We start from the raw sequence: 21,467 nt of genomic DNA, 5'->3' as shown, positions 1-21,467 counted from the left end.
GAAAAAAGTCTCACACAGAAGGTAGGGAACTTAGAGCATGCTTCCTGAAGTTGATAGGAAGTCTACAAAGGAAGTCAATTTGCCTGTATCTCTTAATCCATTTTAAACAAACAAGCAAAAAAAAGCTAAACAAAACAAACAAAACCCCCACAAAATTACTGAACTTTCATATTTGTAGAGAATCACATTTTAACTTCTGTCTTGTATTTTGTTGGCAATACATGTAAGACATCCACTTCTGTATTGAAGCCCCATGCTTCATCTGTTATTCCATCATGGGAAATATTTTCATAGTTATCTTTACAAGCTGGTGGGTGATGGCTCTGTAATTTTATGGAAGGATATGGTGTTTCATGAGAGAACCTCACTGAGTCAATATGATTCTGAAGTGGTAAAATGAAAGTCAAACAGACAACACTCCCTGTAGGTTCAGATTATGCCCTGCTGTGTGGCCCTATTATTTTCAACATAACATGCAAAAGCAGCTGCAGCTGCAGCTGATCTGCTGGGATACACAAAGTGTAATTAATGTAGTTTAACCAGTTCATTTTCTGTACTCATTCTTACATTCCCCATTTTTGTCTCTAGATGATCAAAGTATGTGCATGTAGTTGTGAATAATTCAGCAGAGATACAGATTTACAACATTATCTGCTTATAAATCATGCATACCAGAATATTAATCACACCCATGCCCTGGGCACAGGAGCAAGTTTAATCACCTTTTATCTGCCTGGTGTCTGCCACAGGCAGATTACTCAGAACTGTATGGTGGGTAACCTGTGCTGCAACAGCACATTGTGGTTGCTTCTCCAAGGTGCATGTTGTTGCTCGTGAAGATGCCATAAATTCTACAGCCATACCAACCCCTCCTCACAGAGCCATTTCGGAGTACACACAAGCTGCATTCATTTAATGGGCTGTTATTTAGCTACAGCTGGGGAGAGTATAAGAAAACCAGGGCAGGATATGTAAGTGACTGTAACTTGTAAGGCAGGGTTTGTTTTTGTGGATCCCTCAGCAGCAACAGAAAATGAAAACACATAAGAAGGCAAATGGTATTATTAGTTTTATCATTGAGAGAAAATAGGAAGACTGTGTCACTGCAAGATATATTTTGAGACATGTTGGTTTTATGCCCGGTAGACAAACCTGTCTAATTAATTGACTTTCTTTTTTCTAAAGGCTCATACCTAATTCCTTCTTCTACAATTGAACCAACAAGTTGTGCAAACCTAGGAAGCCTTTGTCAAGGTAAGAAGCTCAGGTCATTTTCACAGTCTCATCTTTGTTAAATCTTTATTTTTCTTGGTATTTTATTTTATTTTATTTTATTTTATTCCACTTCTTTCTTATTTCCTATTTTCTTCATTTTATATTTTTATTTTTTTAATGAAAGTCTGAATTGCAATAAGAAATAGTAAGGAAAGAAACACCTTAGACTCATCAAAAGTGTGGGTGTCATGTATATACAATATGTAGAAAAAATGTGATCATTTCCTTGATAATATATTTTCCAAATAATCTCTGTTATATCAAAACTGCATTAATAGACTGCATTAATTTTAGTTCTTTCTTCACATCTTTTCATCCTGCACATTTTTACAGTAAAATATTAACCAGGATAAGAAATAGGTACATCTGTAAACAAAAAATAAACATATGTAAATAAAGCAACTTTTAGGCTATTTTGAGGCTAGATACTTTGAGATTAGCAGGAGACAAGTTAACATTGGACTGCAAAATCCAGCAGCTAATAGTTAATAAAAGACTTTGTTGCAGCAACTAGTGATGGTTAAATAGTGTCAAAACCACCACATTCATTAGGTCTTTCAAAAGGTCAGCTCTGTGGAATGCAAGGAGGAGCTGAACCCTAAAGATTTCCATGCCTTGTGAATCATTGCACATACAAGGATAGTTAATTCTTTCCACTCTGCTTAGTGGCTGAAGTTCTATAAAAATGAACAAGAACAACATCAGCCCATTTCCACAATACACTCATGAGCACAGACCTGCTCGTGAGGTGACATGTTAAACTTTAATCACAGCAGCAGCTGCATCAAAAATATGTCATGCTCTGTAACCCATTTCAAGCTGTGTGATGGAAGATAGAGGCAGCAGAGAATAAAATATAAAAGGGAGAGGAAGTCTTGGAACTCCTTCTAACCCAACATTTGCAAGTAAGTCAGATTTAGTTTAAAGATAAAAAGAGAAATGCATTCTGCTTGAGAAGCCAGTAAGAGATCTGTGATAGTCTCCAGTCTACTTCTCCCAGTTGTTCCCATGATTTGGTTTAGGGTCTTGGAGGTCTCCATAGAGAAAGTGAAATGCCAGTTCTGTTTACAATTAGATTTCAAACAGCAATATTCAGCGATCAGTCTCACAAACTGTGAGTTATGCAAACTCACAATATGTTCTAAATATTGATACCCAAATACCTTACCAAAAAATTATTCAGTATTACTCTTTTTCTATGGGAAGAGGTAATACAGCCATTGTATACAGATATTTGTCTATTCTCTTGGAAGAACTCAGAGAGATTTCATATATCAAAATGGCATGGTGTGAAAGGAGAGAGAATATCTAATGTTAAATCACCTAATAGGGTTGTAGAAATAGACACACTTTCAGACAAACAAATTTTGAAGAACATATTGTTTCTAATAAAAGATGTTCTCTATCAAGCCTGCCTTCCTTAAATTCTCAGATCATCACATTTTCAACAAACCTTTTGAGTACTTTTCAACAGGGTAACTGTCTCCTTCTCCAAAGAGTGTTTCGTCAAGTGTCCCTGGCTTTGTGTTAGTTACTTTGAAAGTGGTGCATCAGATTTATGTTGTTCATAATCATCTTCATCTTCATCATCATCATCACCATAATGTAAATCATAAAAAAGATGTCTGTATTGATTTCAGCACTGCAGACTTATTTTAAGCTGAGAGTCCACTGTGGATTCCTTTTTAGTTTGTTTTTTTGTTGTATGTTGTGCAACAGCACCAGTAACAATGTTTGTGCTTGCCATCATTATGTCAGAGCTGTTTTCTTCATTGTGTCTAGCAAATATTTTCATTCATTGGAAGATACCTTCTTTAACAGTGTTGGCTGGAACACACAATCAGCAAGAAGCCTTAAAACTTGTTTCTCAGAAAATATAGCCCTGAAGTTACTTGTAAGAACACCTTTTTTATAAAGCGTGTGACTTTCTGTTCTCCCTTTCCCAGTTAGAACCCCTGTGTACCAAGTCTTCTCTTTTCTCAATTTTCTTATTTCACTGAAACTTGAACATAAACCCATTCCCTAAGCTGAGGCCTGAGTTTATGAATTTTAGACTCAAAATGTTAAATGCAATAACCTAACAAAAAATCAATAGTTCAATTTCTTAGTTAAAATACAATTGCTTAACCTTTCCAGGTTGATTCTTGGTCAAAATCTACAAAAGATGTATTACACTGTGAGGTTATATTTCACAAATCTTCACATTTAAAGAGAGTTTTCAGGAAAAGAAGAAAGCTGTCAGTGACAGGATTTACATTCCTGGGACTTTCTAGATAAATTATTTTCCAAACTATTTGAAAATTCAGTGGTTTGATCTTGAAGTGCTTTGTTCCTCTAGAGTGTGTACCCTCCCTGTCTTCAGTGAGGGGAATTTGAAGTTTTGGCTTCTCACTCTGAATATGAGAAACATTCTAGCTAGTTCTCCTGGGAAACATTTTCCAGTGTTGTGTAGGATGACTCCTGTTAGTGTCACTGGGAAGAGTATAACTAAGATCCTACATGAAGCTTTCAAAATATGTATTCCACTCCAGTTATTCCAAGTCTGATTTCAATTCTTTTCATTATATAGAGTTCAGTTGAGGTAATGAGAACCTTAAATGGGTGTTTCAGTTTCACGTTTCTTTGTCATCCTCATTCCCTGAGTAGGGACAATTATTCTTTCTAAGTGCACGCATCTTCGAACTTGTAAGATCTGTTTTCTGGTCTTTACACAGCTGTTTGGATCTGAAGTTCTCATAAGAGGATTTTGAATTCATGAAATCGGTACAGGACTGATCTTGCAATCCTTCCACTGGCAAACCTCCCACTGAAGTCAGTGAAAGTAAAGATTGCAGGACTGGAACTTCAGTTCATGTCCATTTGTCACTTTGAGCAGAAAACAATGTTTAACATGTATGTCACTGTGTGTAGATGGTTTCATTTTACGTTGTCATGAGTTGTTCCCATTTTGTCTTACCTCATTAACATTCATATTTCATTCAAATTCACCTCTTTCTCATCTTTATTACCAGCTACTGTAAATGCTACTACTCCTACACCACCCACTGTCACCACTAACATGCCTGATACTAATAGAACCGATAAGCCAAACAATGGTAAGAAATCCTGTGTTACATTATTCCTTGTACTGTCTCTAGAGCAAATTTATTGTTTTTTAAGATGTGTTTTTCATAGTATAATGTAAAGGGTCATGCCTCAGTTCTGATCTCATTTACAATGAAATCAATCACGAGTAACTTCACTGGACTTGCCCTTGCAAGAATGGTGTAAATAAGAACAGAACCAAACTCAGTGTTCATTTGTATCATGTTTACCTGGTTCCCATATGAAAGGCACTAACTTTGTGTCACCCATTGTACTTACCCATGTAAAGAACAAGGGAAGGCAGAGGTGTTTTTAAAAAGGGACTGAAAAGAAGCATGCTTCTGAAATGTTTTAACACTGCAGATTATCAGGTGTTGTGTAGCTACTGCTCCTGCTGCAAGGGTGCTGGTATGCTGGGATTGTCTGTTCCTCACTGGTAACACAGGGAAGCCAAGTGGAATCATTCCTATGGAGCAAAGCCACTTCCACTGAGTCAACAGGAATCTTTCCACTGACTTCAAGAAGAGCTGGATCAGACTCTACTAGGGAAAATGTTGACAGTATCAGATATCATTTACTTTTCTTTAGAAAGATTAAGGGAAAAAATAAGGTAGTAAATGAGCCTATTATTAGCACAGGAAAAAAAAGGCGGGGGGGGAGGGGGAGGGGATTTCCTTGATTTCTTTTAAGGTTGTCTCAAATCTGATATCACTGTCTCCTGGAGACTGAGTATCACTTTGTGAGGAACTACTGAAATGTTTATTATTTTTTTTAAAGATAGTTTTTAAACATTAATAATGTTACAGAAATAGTTTTCTGCAATTTTCATATGAGGCTAAAAGATCTTTTTACCAAAGATTTTGTGTTCTCCCAAGAAGGAAATTAGTAGTTGTTGGGTTGGTTGGTTGGTTGTTCTTTTGGGATGGTGTTGGTGTTTTGGTTTTGTTTTCCAAGTGCATCGGTTGTTACTGTAGGATTTTACATTCTTGGAGTGCTTTTTTCTCTTGGCAAATCACCTCTTGTATATTTGGCAGTCAGGCAGTATAGCAGACAATGTGAAAGAATTTATCTGAATTCATCCTATTTGGATCTAAGCAGAAGAAAGAAGAAAATCTTGAAACTTATTTCCAAATTGTGCTTTTTCTTTTTGTGGAGCCGTTCACTCCATGTTCACTATGAACAGTTAACTTTGATTTTTGGAGATACAGTAGGACTGAACATCCTGTTAATGTTAGTGCAAATGAAAAATGGACAACTAAGTTCTTTCTTTACTTTGAAATTGCCAAGAGAAAGTAGGAAGACTAAGAAAAGTAGGCCAAATTCATTTATAGTAGAAGCAAGAAAAACTTCCAGCTAAGTGGCATAATCTTCCACTGATGGTAAGTCATTTTTTAGACCCAGAGAAGACAGCCAAGAACAGACAGTTATGTTGCATGTATTTTCCTTAATCTGTTAACTATATGGCTTACTACACACAGACCTGCAGGAATTCAGACTTCCTGCTACAGTTATCTTCAGAATGAAGAGAAATTCACCCGATTCCTCCCATTCACGACCACAAAGGCAGCAAGAGTCTAAGATAGAAGGGATCAAAACCATAGGAATTATCTCTACCCCTATTATTTGGCCAGTAAAACAAAGACCTCTCCATTTCAGTAAAAACTCAGCAGATGAGAATCCAGAGAGAAAAAACATGTACAGCGTATTTCATCCAACTCTGTCAACATCAGCTGCTTATGAGGAGACCAGCAATGGTACCTTGGCTGTTTTTTCAGAAAAAATCAAGCTAGATAACACTGTGATGCATCAGTTACAACATGAAAATATTCTGAATGATTCTAGAACTTCATTTCATGGCACTTATGATACAGCAGGTGCTGTTACAGATCCTTCTGTGAATGCAGCAGTTCCTTTTCTTCCAAACAGAAGTCTTACTGCAGAGGCAACATGGACTCTGGCAAATGGGCTAGGTTATGCTGACTCAGAGTCACCATTCCACTCTGCTGTTAGCAGAAGCACTGCTTATGAACACAGAAAAGAAGCCCCGTGGATTCCATCTTCCAGCAATAGCAAGTCCAATTTCATACATCTAAATGATGTCTTGGAGCCTGAGAGTTGGTGGAGTGAGACTGTATTTCACCATCATATCACCTCTGACTTTCAAGAAGAGAGATTTAATTCTCTTGCTAGCTTATCTATATCACCTTTAAGGGAGAAACTGTCATTGCAAAAAAGTAGACTAGACTTGCTAGATTTTTCACCTCGCAATATTTACCCAGAAATGATAGAAGGTAACACTAATAGGAAACCTGTTTCCGTGTTAGCAGCAAGCAGTGAATTTCTGTTTAGAAAATCTATGTACACTAAGGAACCTTACTCAGGAGGTATTACAAATTTAAACTCTGTGGAGGTTCCACATGCAAACCCAACAGCATTTTTTCACAACATGAAAAAAACATATACAGCAATTATGCCCAACATACAACTGACAAATTCAATCACAGGATCCAGTAGAAAACCACTAGTGTCAGCACTTCTGGTAGGAATAAGCAGGACAAACTCAGCATTTAATCATGTTGAAACAACACTGCCTCTTTATCAACAATCCGGTATGTATTCAGACAGTGACAGCGTATTTCTGTCTAATAGTGATTACTGGTCTCATTATTTAAAATATTCAGTATATTTTCAAAAGAAAATGATAAGTGAGACCCTCAGAAATGCAGCACTGGAGAGCAATTTAGATGCATTTCACAATAATAATCAAAATGAAGATTCAGATTTTTCCATATTAGAGACAGACAATATCAACAGAGTTGGCAACTCCTGGGAACCAGGTTACTTGGATTTTCTGACAAAATATGTAGACATATCCCCTTCTTTAACAGCCAGTTTCTGGACTGTTTCCTATCACTTGAAAGAAGTGTCTCAAGCATTTCCTGGGGAGCCATCAGAAAATCAGTGGCTCTCATTTAATAAACTGCTTTCTTCCCCAACAGAGAAATTGCCATCCATTAGTTCACCTACTAAGCCTGACAGTATCTCTGAGGAAACTTTTACAATTAGATTATTAGATCATGGAGCCGAAGAAATTAACTTCTCTAGCCATACATCAACTTTGGAAAGACAGATTTTTAGTTTATTTGTTCTGGGCCTTTCAAAGAGAATTTCAGAAAGTAATGAGAAGACAATATCACAGATGCAGTCAAAAACAAACTTTGCAAACCTAACCATATCTTCCAATGATGACTTTGCTTTTCCTTTTTCTTCCCTCAAATCACCTTTGAGTCAATACTCAGTACAGATAAGTCCCTTTGACAAGGCACTTGCAAACTCTACAAAAAAAATAGTGGTCTTTGATAGTTTAAACATGCAAGTTGGCACTGACATAGTAAGTGATAGAACTAACGTGACCTTCCTAAATAATAGACAGCAACTTGTTTCTGTCCTTCCAACACATCCAGGAACCCAGCCTTCATGTTCAAGGGATAACCAGACTGCTTTCTTGGTAAATACACCAGTTAATAGTTTCATAAACAGTACAAGAACACATGGATCATTGCAGTCTCAAAACATTTTGAAGAGTGATGAAGTATCAAATACTATTGATAATGCAAGAAGTGAAGTTCAAATGGATGCAGATATTTTTTTAAAAAGCAATGATTCAGCAAGTTCTGACTTCCTTACAACAACACTGTCTTTGGAATTGAGGCACACTTTTCATTCAGAACCAAAATTCAAACTCAGTGTACCTCTTAACAGCTACTCCACACCTCCGCTCCCACAAAGTTTTCAGAACCACCTTGATACAATTTCTCCAAGCCTGATCCCTGGACGGGATGTAGCAGAGTTAAGCTTACCAACAACACCAGTAACACCAAGTCAAATAACTTTCTTAGGACAAAACTTCCTTGAAAATCAAGGGGATGGTATTGGATACTCTCTGTGGGCAGTAGAACAAGAAATCACTGGTGATAATAAAGAAAAAAGGAATTCTGCTGTTCAGACATCAACTAACAAATCAAGGCTTTCAGATCAGGATTTAGAAAGGGAAGTATATGGATCCTTCGGCATGTACAGAGGAAGAATGTCTTCTCTGAATATTGGTAGTACTCATGTCTTGGATTTTGAAAATGTTGATTATGGACACTTTGCAAATTTCTCTTCTCTTCTGGCACTATCAAGAACTGCAGTGATGAATGATACAATGCTTTTGTCCTCTTCATATAGTGGAATTATTATTCAGCAAAAAGAGACCATCCTGAAGCATATTCTAATGACACCTGGAGCAGTAAACCGTCATTCTTACATGCATTCTCAAATGCCAGTTTCTCCTGTAATGTACCATCAATCATCAGGTTTGGCACATATTTATTCCTTGGCCAATTTTTCTACCTGGAGAAGCCAAAATACCACCCCTTACCCACCACCGAATCAACTTACTGGCAATCCCACAGTCTTATTATCTTGTTTAAACTCCACTGAACTGGGCTGCCTATGTCGACCTGAGGTCAACTACAGTATGTTAAGTTAGATGTAGAAAAAAAAAAAAAAAAAGAAAAAAAAAATAGCTCATCTTATCTATTAGTTGTTCTGCTGGTAGACTAAACAGAAATAGCTAAATTTTATTCTTTAGATATAGATCCATTTAGAATATGAAGATGTTTTAGAATAGTAATTTAATTACAGTAGAAGGGAATTTGTAACATCTTAGTGATAACACGTCATTAACATGTAATTTCTCCTGTCCTCTAAAACTCTCATGAGACTGTGACAATAGTAGATTGAGTTGCTATGTATTTTATGCATTTTTAAGACATTTCATTATTTGAGATTTTATGAATGTTTTTCACTTATGGTATTCATATATTTCTGAGGATTTATTTTGCAAAATGAAAAATTTTACAAAATAAACTCTTGTATAATTTGGCTAACAGAAATTAAAAGAATAATCATGATATTTCATAGATCATTATATTTTTATATTTGGGTGTGGGGAGAATTGTTCTTCCAGCCTCTTTTTTCCTCTTTTTCTCAAATTATCTTTGGCTACTTTTAATCAATTTTCTGCCCATAAAAAATATTTATTTTTCATTCAGCATTTTGAGATGGGATTTCCACTGTTTAATTGTAGTGAGAAATAGTTTTTAGTTTTCACTATCTGTGACTGCAGTCTCCTGAGAGTGTTTCAAAATGTAGATTAGTTCTTTGTTCTTGTTCTTTTTTTTTCCTCATTAAAACATGCTTTGGGTCACCATCTGGTGGAGATCTTAAAGCTATTGACTATTCTTTGTAGATTCTAAGTTTGATTTTAAACGTATTTTGCATATTTCTACACTAAAATGATTTTTTCCATATATATAATTATATAAATGAAACTATAATTATATATATGAGCATATATGAATTTATGAGAATATATATAATGCACAATTTCTACATATGTGTATCTATGCAGCACATATAAGAGTACATTATACATATAAAATTGAATATATGTATATAAGGAATATATACATATAAATCTCCATCTTAATTGTGTTTTCAATTTGCCCAAAGTCCATTTCTCTACTTCAAAAGTCAAGACTTAATTTTTTTGCTTTAAAAAAAAAAATAAAAAAAAAAAATTGAAACTATAATAGCAATAATAAAAAACAAATGGCATTTTTATATTAAACTGCACAACAAATATGTGTGTTTGCTGTTTTAAGGGAGGGGAAAAAGATGATCAATCAAAAATCAAATTCATACTACTCATATTTAAAATTTAATCACAGCTTACTGAAGAAGGTAACGGGTAAAACATCTTCCTGCAAGAAACTGATTATTTACTACTTTATTGAAAAATATTTTTAATACTTATCTCAGTGAGACTATGATTAGTTCCATAATGAAGCGAAAAAATACCCAAGCCAGCTTGTGAATAGGATAGTAACCAATATGCTCAATTAAATCAGAAAATACTACGATTCCTCAGATAATTTTATTTTAAGCTCTTGTAAAATGCTTATCTACAAAGTTCTAAAACGATTAAATTTGCTCAACACGTATAAAACTAGAATAAAAGGTTTGGATTTTTGTTTTGTTTTGTTTTGATCTAAACTTAGAAAGAACACTTTATTTCCAGTCAAGAGACAAAAAGAGATTTCTGTATAATTGTTTTAATGTCTTGTTCTGTTCAATGTAGTGTCTCTGTAATAGTTGCATAAGGTTTATGTAAATGCATGTGTTCTGTGGTCAAGATCCACAACTACATTTGGTAACAGCACTGAAACAAATGATACCACATGTGTGCATACATGTGACCGAATTGATGCAGAAGTTCTTACACCCCCACATGCATCTTGGGATATTTTCTCCATCAAAAGTGGACAGAATTTTTAGTAATGTAATGAAAAAATTTTACCCTATGAAAGGTGAAAGTGGTTAACAGAGAGCATAACTATGAGATTTGGTATTTATTAGATGTGAAATCTTGTGACAAAAATGTTGTCTACCAGCTCATGAGCTTAAAGAGAATTTATATTTACCTAGTCCTATTTCAAAACAATTTTACTTAATACAAAATTTCTCCATGCCAAGTGTTACACATTTTGAGATTGAAAGGTGGCTTGTTCAGCTGCCAGTTTTATAAAGCTAACAGTTTATTTTTTATTTATTTTTTACTATCCTAGACCTGAGAGCAAGGGATAGGCTGTGAAAACATAAATTGGATAGGGCTTCTCCCTCATAATTCTGTTCTCAGTGATCTTGTGACTTTTAATTTATGAGCTTTATCTGCTCTCACAAAGTTTTAAGTCAAATCTACAATGGTTGTTTCTGGATTATATCAATATGACTGTGCCTGTGATTTATCCGTGTTACAGACTTCAGTAATTTTGATTGTTTTAAATTCATGACACTTTCATGATCTTGCTTTTACGTACTCCACTAAAGGTATATGCAGAATACTACTTAAATATCTTATTTCTGAATTTCCATGTCACATTTCAAGTGTCCCTAAAAATATGGAGAAGGAGGGAATTCTTATTAATAGGACTAGTGAGAATGGATCCAAGCCTGCAGGGCTTGTTCACTCCAGACTCACATAATATCAAGAACTTGAGGTGTCTGTGCATCTAGGGTTCAGCCCAGTCTTTAGATTCATTGTGGAATTAAAGTCTCACATTATTAAAAATGCAAATTTTCTCAGCTTTCTAAAATGATTATGCTGTTTTTAATGGACAGGTGGATTATTCTACAGGATATCTATAACTGTCTTTTGTTTGAACTCCAACTCGGAATCAAAAGTGCATGATATGGTTGCAACATGGGTAAGTTAAGTTTTCTTTCTTAGGTTGTGGAGTAATTAATTAGGGTCTAATTTGGGCATTTTTTGAAAATTTTGAGGTTTGAAATGTCTCTACTATACCAGCCAGGCATCTTAAGAATTGTAGATATTAGCTGAGATTTTGGAAAGTAGGGGGAAATTGGAATTGTCCACTGAATGACATATATGCCTAAGTTCCTACATCACTACACAGAGCAAAATTTTATCCCCAAATACTAATGTGGTTTTGAAGTTATACAGTTATAGATGTAACAATAAACAGGCCATGTTCATTTGCGTGAGGCAATACACTTTTCTAATTTAGCTCAATATCTTCTGCTTTAGAAATCTTCTCCTATAGGTCAGTCGTTGCAGTTTCTAGTAGCCATAGTTTTTCAGTCCATTTTAGTAGATGTAAGCTCCTTCCTTGGCCCTCTAGAGGACTGTTGAAGTGCCTGCCTCTGAGAATTTCTTCCATATGAATAGAGATATTCTCTGTTCTGTTTTGACAATTCACATAACGGCACTCACAAGTCTGCAAGTTGTCTTTCTACCAACTACTCACATGAAAATGTGATGTCAAAAACATATGGCATTTATTCATTATTTGTCTATAATAAACCTACAGCCTTCCAGCTAAGGAAGAGAAGCCATCCATAAGTTTCCTATGAACCAGAAAAGCAGTCATTTACAACAGCTCTTAGCAGCAGTATCCAGGTGAAGTATGTGGATGCCAGAGCCAAAGATTCTCAAAAGGTGTCATTTGGCCCTGGCAGGGCATGCCACAGTTTCTTCAGAGGGGAAATCTGAGCACTCATTGCCAACTCCAAATAAGAAGAAAAGTCTGAAATAAAGGTCATCAAAGGATGTAGACTTTTAGGTGAAAATTGACCCTGAATTCTTGTCAGGATTTGTTTTCTAATCCATTTTTTAAATGACAATTTAAGATGTAGAGGAAGAAAAGGAAAAGTTCCACATCCTGTGCACTCACCTATTCACTGTAATGACCTTGCAGAGATTTAGAGATATCCTTGTCTCAAAAAACAACAACAACAACAACAACAAACTAATAAATCAACACACCTAATAAATCTTTCACTACCAATTGTACATCCAATATAACAATCACCTCACTGTCATGGGAGCATGTTCACTTTGCTTTGAAAAATCGCAGGGAATTTCTCAAGGGAAAGAGAGGTGAAATTCTAACTGTTTTAAACAACAAAGAGCCCCTATTAACATCATACCACTCCTGTGATCAATGTTTTCCTGTTTTTCAGCTAAACCATACTTTCCAGAACTGGAATTACACTGTGTATGTGGTCAATATCAGGTAAATGAAGGAGAAAGATGTTTATACCACATTTCTTTCTGTGAATTAACCCACCCTAATTAATGTTTATGTCCTTGATAGCATCCAACCTGGCTCCGTAAAAGAGGGAGTAAGAGAAAAAAGAAGCATTGGTAACAAAAGGTAACATCTTCAAAGAATTTTTATTGATAGAGTCAACAGCTGGTATTACAAGTGGTATAGTTTTATTGCCTATTATTATATGTTGCTAGTCTAAGTATATGACTGCTGGGAAGTTGAGTGCTCTGGGTGTGCTCACAAGCCTCATACTGGTTATCATGTTTGTTTTGGTTTAAACCTACTGAGCTTCTTTGAACCTTAACAGATCATTTTTCAGAGCTCAGGTTTCATCTGCCACAAAACTGAATATACTTATGTGTGTTAAGTCACATTCAGCTTTCTTCAGCAGCAGGTTCTGGTACACTGGCACTGCATTTATTCTCTTGAACCAGAGCCTTTTGAGCTAATAGACATCCTACTAGATGCAAAACACTGAAAAATCATGCTAGAATTGAAAGCCAAACTAGTGTGAGTTAAACTATTTACCATATGCTCTCATTTCCTGACTTCTGCTGGGCTTGGAGGCACCAGCATTGGGACAGTCTCAAAGGCAGCCAGAGAAAGATGGGTCACACCCCCTGAAAATTGAGCCTCAGGGGATTTCTTTGAAAGCAGCAGACTACTCAGGGACAGATGGGCAGGGAGTGACTCTTAGCACCAAATTAAAGAGAGGAAACCAAAACATAATTAGTCTTGTGAGGGAGGGGGAACAAGTGGGTATAGGACATATCTGTTTGCAGTGTAGGCAAAAGTCCTGCAGGCAAGGACTTCAACTGCTCACTCTTGAGATTTGCCAGTTGAGCTTTTTAATTTCATAGATAGACTAGGATTCCCAGTTTACCATGAGGAAGTAACCCAGTTTTCTACAGAGTTTACCTAAACATTAAAGGATTTGTGAATGGTACTGTCTCCTTCCCACATACTGAAACCAGAAAGACGGCTTTTATTGGCGAAAAAACATTTAGCTGGTATAATGTAAACCCAGTCTCTAAAAGGGCTATTTTGCTGCTTGAGCTACATTTACAGTAGGGTGTAGTAATGTGGCTGTGATTTTTTTTTTTCATATTACCAAATGATACAGTTACGCCAGCAAAACCTTTGAAGTTCATACCATGCTTTAGGTCTTACTAACAATCCAAGGCTGCTGGGGAATGGAAATTTTTTCCCATTCTTATTTCTGAGTCTTGTACAAGACTAGCAGCCCAGCTTGTCAGCATCTGATCTCCCCCAGACTGCACATGTGCTCTCCTCTTATGTCACACTTCTGTCACTCCATCTTGTGCATTTTGTTTCTTCTTCCTGGTGTATTAAAAAAGGTGGTGAAGAGAGAAATATGTAGCACATTAAAACACACAAAGTATGTCAGTTCCATATCTGACCATGTCTGTTGTACATATGTAACATAACAGTAATCACATTCTACTATATCATTCACCATATGTAGTTTCAGAGGCAAAGGAGTTACGTGTTCTTAATAGGTCATAATTTTTTTTTTTTTCAGAGAAGGCCTGGGCTAATGAGAAAGTCAAATACTAGTCTTTTCATGGGCTCTAGTGCAATTTGTGTCAAGGCCAGATAGTGCTCTGTCATCATTCTGAATAATTTAGTATAAATACTAATCATGCCACACAAGATAGTACTGTTCTACAAATAATCATGGTCATTGTGCTGTGCATATTTTATTGGAAAATAAAATTAAAAAAAGAGAGAGAGAGAGAGAGAGAGAGAGAGAGAGAGAGAGAGAGAGAGAGAGAGCAAGAGAAAGAAAAGTAGAAAAGTTAAGATTCTGCCCAAACTAGTAATTCAGTTCAAGTGAACTCTTTTCTTCTACTTCCACCAGATCATTGCTTTCATGATGCTTTGTTAAGTTTTCCACTTTCTTGGGTTTGTCCTGGGTAAGATCCTAAGGAAATCCTACAACATGCCAAAGCAACATTTTGGGGAATAAAAAGTTAGCCGATTGCAAGTTGGAAGTTTTTAATACCTAATGGAAATAATGTTTCTTTCTTACTAGTCAGATGATCCACTGAAATGCGATGGCTGAGTTCTTTCATATAACTTGCTTACAGTGCGATTTCAAACAGTTTTTATTAAATATTCCTATAAATTATTTCTATGAATAGTTGTGCAATGTTTTTGTTATTTCTCTGTTATGGATAGTCAAGAATAAAACTCACAGTATTAGACACTCCACTATTTCCATTCATTTTTCCCTTCATATCTTAGACCATTTTTCATCATATTCATCTGAACAGAATTTCACTCCACAGTCAAAACTTCAAACATAACCCCTAAGCATCATAGCCTTAACTTATTTTTTATATTTTACAGCAGTAATCATATTAGATTAACTCACTAAACCTTCTCTCTCATCATCTCTGAATTTTGCACAAGATCATAGTCTTCATCTTTCTAGGGTAGTAGCACAATTCTTTAAATAGCTCTTAGAGAAATTTTCCCTCTCTTTACATTAATTCAAATTCTTGTTGTTCAGATCTCATCTTTTTACCTTACCTTTTGGATTAGCATTCAATACAACAGTTTAAGAAAACAACTCCACAAAATTTTTCCCAAGTTTTCTTTCAATTTTAATCAGCTTCAACCCTTATTTGCTACACTGCTGTCTTGTCAAGGAAATTCTGTTATCAGTAACCACACCTAGTGAAAGAGGAAGTCATTAGAGAGAATGATTCAGAGGAGAAATAGAAGCTGAAAGTGGGAGGTAGGAAGCTTTTTCTTTTTTTCATGGTAAAAATAGGTGTTTTCCAAATGAAATTTTAAATTGTACTGCATTCTAGAGAAGACCAAAACAAAATAATAATATGGAAACAGATTGTTATTCTTTCATTGCTGAGTTATGCACTGCAGAAATCCAAAGTACAGTGAGCTTAGTATGCATTAATGTATCTGGTGATGAGAGACAAACAGAGTGCCAAGTCCAAATGTGCACACTATTATCATCATCTTTAACACCATAAGATCTCTGGGTGACATCAGTGTCTCAAGTTAATATTTTGATAGATCATTAACTATATTAATAGACAGAATTTTGTCACAGCTATACTTTAATTTGTGTTTGTGTTTATTTTCTTCCTCTGGTCATGCTGTTTCTGTCTCTTAATGAGAGAACACCTCTTCAATATAAAGTAGAAAGTAGGTCTGAGTAGGATATGTGCATTCCTGTTTGTTTGTCCCCCATGATTTAGCACAAACCTTTGAAAGTGACACCAATTTGTGATTTTTATGTAGATAAATTATAAATGTGTTTGTTTATTTCATTAATTGACACTTTTATGACACTGCAGTGCTGTCTGTCATATCCTTCTGTGACTGCTGCTGCTTTTCTCAGAAGGGTCCTACTGATCCTGGGTGTTGTCAGATGACTAATAATTGGGCTGCCTCAGTAGAAGAATTGGTCTTTATTAAGCAGCTCAGCTCCCCTGCTTCTCCTTCTTTTATTTTGCAAACAGTTTTGAGAATTCAAGTCCCATTTCATTTATAATCTTTACTCCTCTTAATATACAAATAAGTTTATGTTTTCCGTAGCTTCCACTATTCAATTGTCATATTTTTGGCCATAATTTCCCATGTTTAGCTGTTTCCTTTATGTGAAAAACACTAATGTTACTACTGTAAAACAATTAATCCAAATTAAAAATCACAGTGTTAGCAATCAGTTTAAAGACCACTCACTAAACTTAAAAAGAAATCTATTCTCTTAGAAATGAAAATAAAGAGGAAAGCAGGAAATCTGAGGTACACATAGTCCTCCTTTTTGAAGTCCGTGGGAGTTTTGGAAAAAGGGTCAGTAAGGCAGACTCAGGCTCCTGCATGCTGTGTTCTCAGCTGCCATGTTGCTTAATGGAAAGTTCAATGCACTTGGATAAAACTTAAGCTAATTAGATTGTGTAAAAGTTTTAGACAAGAGTTAGCAACATCAGAGCAGCATTTGCTGTTCTAGTCTAAAGTCTTTTTATTGAGTAAAGTTAAATGGACAAAGTGTTAGGCTTTAGCATTTTTTGTAACCACTTCATATTTTGCATTATGACAGAATAATGCTACTGTTATTATAAATGAAAACATCTGTGATTCCTATTCCTATTTTTAAAAGTCCTCTTGGTTTCTACTGGTGAGGTTTTAGGAACAACTTGGAACTGGCCCACCTCTTCTACCCCTGGCTTTAACTTCAGTGTTACCAACTGAACGGGCAGCTTTCTCCACAGTTCCCTGCTGGCATCTTGTATCAGTGACATGTAAAGAAAGCCTTTGTCATAGACAGAAGAGTTCTGGAATTCAACCTGAGTGACTGAAGAATGATTTCTCCTTAGAATTCTGCTGAAGCCGACTTATCTTGATTCAGTTTCCACTGACTTTAACTGGGTTTAGTATTGGACTGACATTGTCAGATGCCATTTTTAAGAAAGTAATGGATTGACTTTTTCTGGGGGGGAAAGGGATTTCCTTTGTTATTTTGGAACATAAACAAAAACTTTCTTCTGCCATGACCAGCTGTAGAACCATGAGGGGTTCTATTCTAGCCTTCTCTTTGCCTTCTTGCTACATTCCCTTATAAAGAACAGTCTTCATACCAAACCTTGACATATTTTAAATGCCTTCTGTTGAAAAGCTGTAGTTAGTATTCCTGTACCAGTTCTTCAAGGAGAAGCGTGGCCCAGAGTCACAGGGACAGAAGCAGAGACTCCTGTGATCATGTTGCTTGCAGCGGTGTTCTGCTGTTAAAAGGAAAACTTAAGATACTTTTATTCTTAATAGTCCCCAAAATAGCTGTAATTTTTTGTTTTCTGTCCTAAGGTCTCAGATTGTGTATCTTTTCTATAGCATCAGCTTCTGAGAAACAAACATCTTCATCCTTGGCATTGTTTTGAAAGTGTCTCTTATGCCCAGTATTTTTTTTTTCACTCTCTATTCTGAAAATGGTATCATGTCAAAAAATTATCCACAACATAGATGCTTTTGCAGAATGCTTTTAACTTTTCTATATTTGTGCTGTAGGTTATTTTGTTGCCAGAAATGAGCCCAATATTCCTGACAGGAATGCTTTTCCAGATTCCATTATGGATTTCAGTAGCAGACTTTTCATATTTCTTTCTGTGTCATTCTGCATATTATCTAACATCTCTGCTGCTTGTTTTACATCCTCACTGAGTAACTTATGCAAGAGTCAGCTGTTTTTCTGGCTGTCCTGTTAGTGTTCAGAAGTCAGCAGTGTTTACAAGTAACCAGCTGTGTAGGCCTACCTGTGCTGATGATCTTGAATTATATCCACCCATCCCTGGAAGTCTTTAAAAGACGTTTAGATGTAGAGCTTAGGGATATGGTTTAGTGGAGGACTATTAGTGTTAGGTCAGAGGTTGGACTCAATGATCTTGAGGTCTCTTCCAACCTAGAAATTCTGTGATTCTGTGATCTCTTCTTATCTTCAAAGCCAAAATAACAGCAAGATTTGTAAAGAATATAATAACGACTTTTTTTTTTTTTAAATATGCCTGTGTCATTAGGCAAATTTCCACTTTAATTCAGAGTCCCTGAGAATTTAGGTGCTTTAAAAATTATTTTTTGTACTTTAAATCGAATAACATTAACAATGAAACAAATTAGTAGTGATTTGCTTGAACAATTTGACCACCACAATTAGTTCAGCTCATCTAGCAGAACCAAAATAAGAGCAGAAACATGCACTGCTAATTATCAGCCAGGTATCTGCAGGTATGAGTCTGTGCTGTGCAGCTCGCCTGGTTCATTGCTAATCCTTTCTCCAAGCTCCTTGCACTGTGTAGCAGCAAGAGCACAACCCATGTGTAGGCACACTGTCCTGGAATAGCTCTGAGTCACACTGCCCGAGAAGAAAGCTGCCTTTGTGGCAGGCGCCACGGCAGTGCAGGCATCCCCACCATCCCCCGTGCCCCCGGTCTGGGTGCAGCAACAGCAGCCTTCTCTCTCCAAGCCAGCATAGCTCAGTGGGCCAAGGCAAAGCAAGACAGACACTGGTCTTCCTGGCTTTCCTTGCTCCAGCTGTCACCATTTCACTAAAAGAGAAGAGAGGCATAAATGAGTAGCCCATTTTGTTTACCCACACAGCAGTCCTTTTTTTTTTTTTTTTTTTTTTGTATTGACAGCAGCAATACTGACAGTACAAGTTACTGTGGGTGATGTAATTTGTAATTGATTGCTGCTGTGAGAATCCATCTGCTTTCATATGGCACATAATATGGGATGTATGGTTGGCTATATAAAATCCCATGGCAGAAGCACAGCATGCCACTATTGCCTATATTACCATTTATTTAAGCGTGGGCTTGTTTCACAAATTGAGAATTTTGTTCTTCACCATTAAAATGTTTTCTTTTGGGGATCTGAGTGTGACAAAAGTGGAAGGAAGTGCTCAGCTCCATATTGCATCAGCTGTCAAGTTAAAAGGTATTTATTTACTTTGGGAAGCTAGCGTGAGTCATTCTGAAAAGTTTATAGAAATTGTTTTCATCATAAGATGGAACAGGTTTTTATTACATGGTATACTTGACTTGTGCTCTACAAGTTTCTCAAAAAACAACAACAACAACAAAAAAAAAAACAATAACAAACAACAACAAAAAATAACAGAATGGTTTAACAGATTATGTTTATGAGTTCTTCATAATCAATGTTTTTCCCCGTAATCATTCAAGATAACTGTAACCAGTCCTACCTCATCTATCATTATCCCTATAATTGTTCAAGATAAAGGTAACCAGTCCTACCACATCTATCATTATCCCTTCTGTTTTGTTGCCTTTCTCCCTCTGAGCAGTTACGGGTACTAAATATCATCTTAGTTTGCTGTGAGTACTGCAATAAGCAGCATCGTAGTAGCAGTGACTGCTCACTTATGACTTCTGCTTTGCAGCCAAAGTGCTGAGGTAGGGAGTGGCATCAGTATATTAAGTTTTCCTCTTCTGAAGTAAAGGGATGTCGTGGTTTAACCCGGCTGGCAGCCAAACACCACGCAGCCGTTCGCTCACCCTCCCCCCTCCCTCTCTGGGACGGGGGAGAGAAATGGAAAGTGAAGCCCGTGAGTTGAGATAAAGACAGTTTAATAAGACAGGAAAATAATAATAATAATAATAATAATACAATGATGATAATAGTACTACTAATAATAATATGTACAAACAAGTGATGCACAATGCAATTGCTCACCACCCGCTGACCGATGCCCAGCTTAACCCCAAGCAGCCCGGCCCCCTCCCCCCGGCTAGCCACCCCTATATATTGTTTAGCATGACGTCAGATGGTATGGAATACCCCTTTGGCTAGTTCGGGTCACCTGTCCTGGGTCTGTCCCCTCCCAGCTCTTACTGCACCCCCAGCCTGCCTGTTGGCAGGACAGAGCAAAAGTCTGAGGTGTCCTTGGCTTGGTATAAGCACTGCTCTGCAACAATGAAAACATCGGGGTGTTATCAGCACTCTTCTCATTCTAAGCCAAAACACAGCATTCCACCAGCTACTAGGAAGAAAATTAATTCTGTTCTAACTGAAACCAGGACATCTATCCACCCCTTATTCCATACCATTTATGTCATGCTCAGGTTACACTCTTTTCCATACATTCTAATTAGTCACCTATAGTAGTCATAGTAGTGATAACATACAGTATTATATAGCAATTAACATGGTACAATTCAGTTCATGGGCTATTCTCACCCAGTATTAAATCTCCTTGAGGTACACACCGGACCTCTCCGTTCTTTTGCATCACCCACCAAGTGTATCCAGGTCCCTGAGCGAAAACAATTCCACGAATGGGTTTGCCTTTTCCTGAGGCAGGAGTAGCCCAGACTGTTTTACCCAGCATATTTTTTACATGCACTACAGGAACTTTATCCCCATCTACAGTACGTAACAGGTTTGATTGGGCAGGTCCAGCTCGGTTGGCAGATCCCCTAGTATTGACTAGCCAGGTGGCCTTTGCCAAATGCGTATCCCAGTTTTTGAATGTCCCAGCGCCCATTGCTTTCAATGTAGTCTTTAACAGTCCATTGTATCGTTCAACTTTCCCGGAGGCTGGTGCATGATAGGGGATGTGATACACCCACTCAATACCATGTTCTTTGGCCCAAGTGTCTATAAGGTTGTTTCGGAAATGAGTTCCATTGTCTGACTCTATTCTTTCTGGGGTACCATGTCGCCATAGGACTTGCTTTTCAAGGCCCAGGATAGTGTTCCGGGCGGTGGCATGAGGCACAGGGTATGTTTCCAGCCATCCGGTGGTTGCCTCCACCATTGTAAGTACGTGGCGCTTGCCATTGCGAGTTTGAGGGAGTGTGATGTAATCAATCTGCCAGGCCTCTCCATATTTATATTTCAGCCATCGTCCTCCATACCAAAGAG

The 21,467-nt window shown here is 36.8% G+C and overlaps 1 protein-coding gene across 4 annotated transcripts in view; it reads left to right on the top strand.

Annotated features, from left to right (window-relative positions):
* The window catches only part of ADGRG6 (adhesion G protein-coupled receptor G6), a 113,039-nt gene that overhangs the window by 53,753 nt on the left and 37,819 nt on the right, over window positions 1-21,467 (top strand). For 3 of the 4 annotated variants that reach the window (XM_032185829.1, XM_032185830.1, XM_032185831.1), the window contains exons 5-8: window positions 1,186-1,254; window positions 11,587-11,672; window positions 12,949-13,001; window positions 13,083-13,142. In XM_032185829.1, coding sequence (XP_032041720.1) covers window positions 1,186-1,254; window positions 11,587-11,672; window positions 12,949-13,001; window positions 13,083-13,142 — 268 coding nt within the window. Of the gene's footprint in view, window positions 1-1,185; window positions 1,255-4,286; window positions 4,371-11,586; window positions 11,673-12,948; window positions 13,002-13,082; window positions 13,143-21,467 lie in introns of all 4 variants that reach the window. The other variant, XM_032185832.1, reaches the window with a different exon arrangement.

The sequence above is a fragment of the Aythya fuligula genome, chromosome 3 (genome assembly GCF_009819795.1).
Source record: "Aythya fuligula isolate bAytFul2 chromosome 3, bAytFul2.pri, whole genome shotgun sequence".
Lineage (NCBI taxonomy): Eukaryota > Metazoa > Chordata > Aves > Anseriformes > Anatidae > Aythya > Aythya fuligula.
This window is presented reverse-complemented; position numbering and strand designations above follow the sequence as displayed.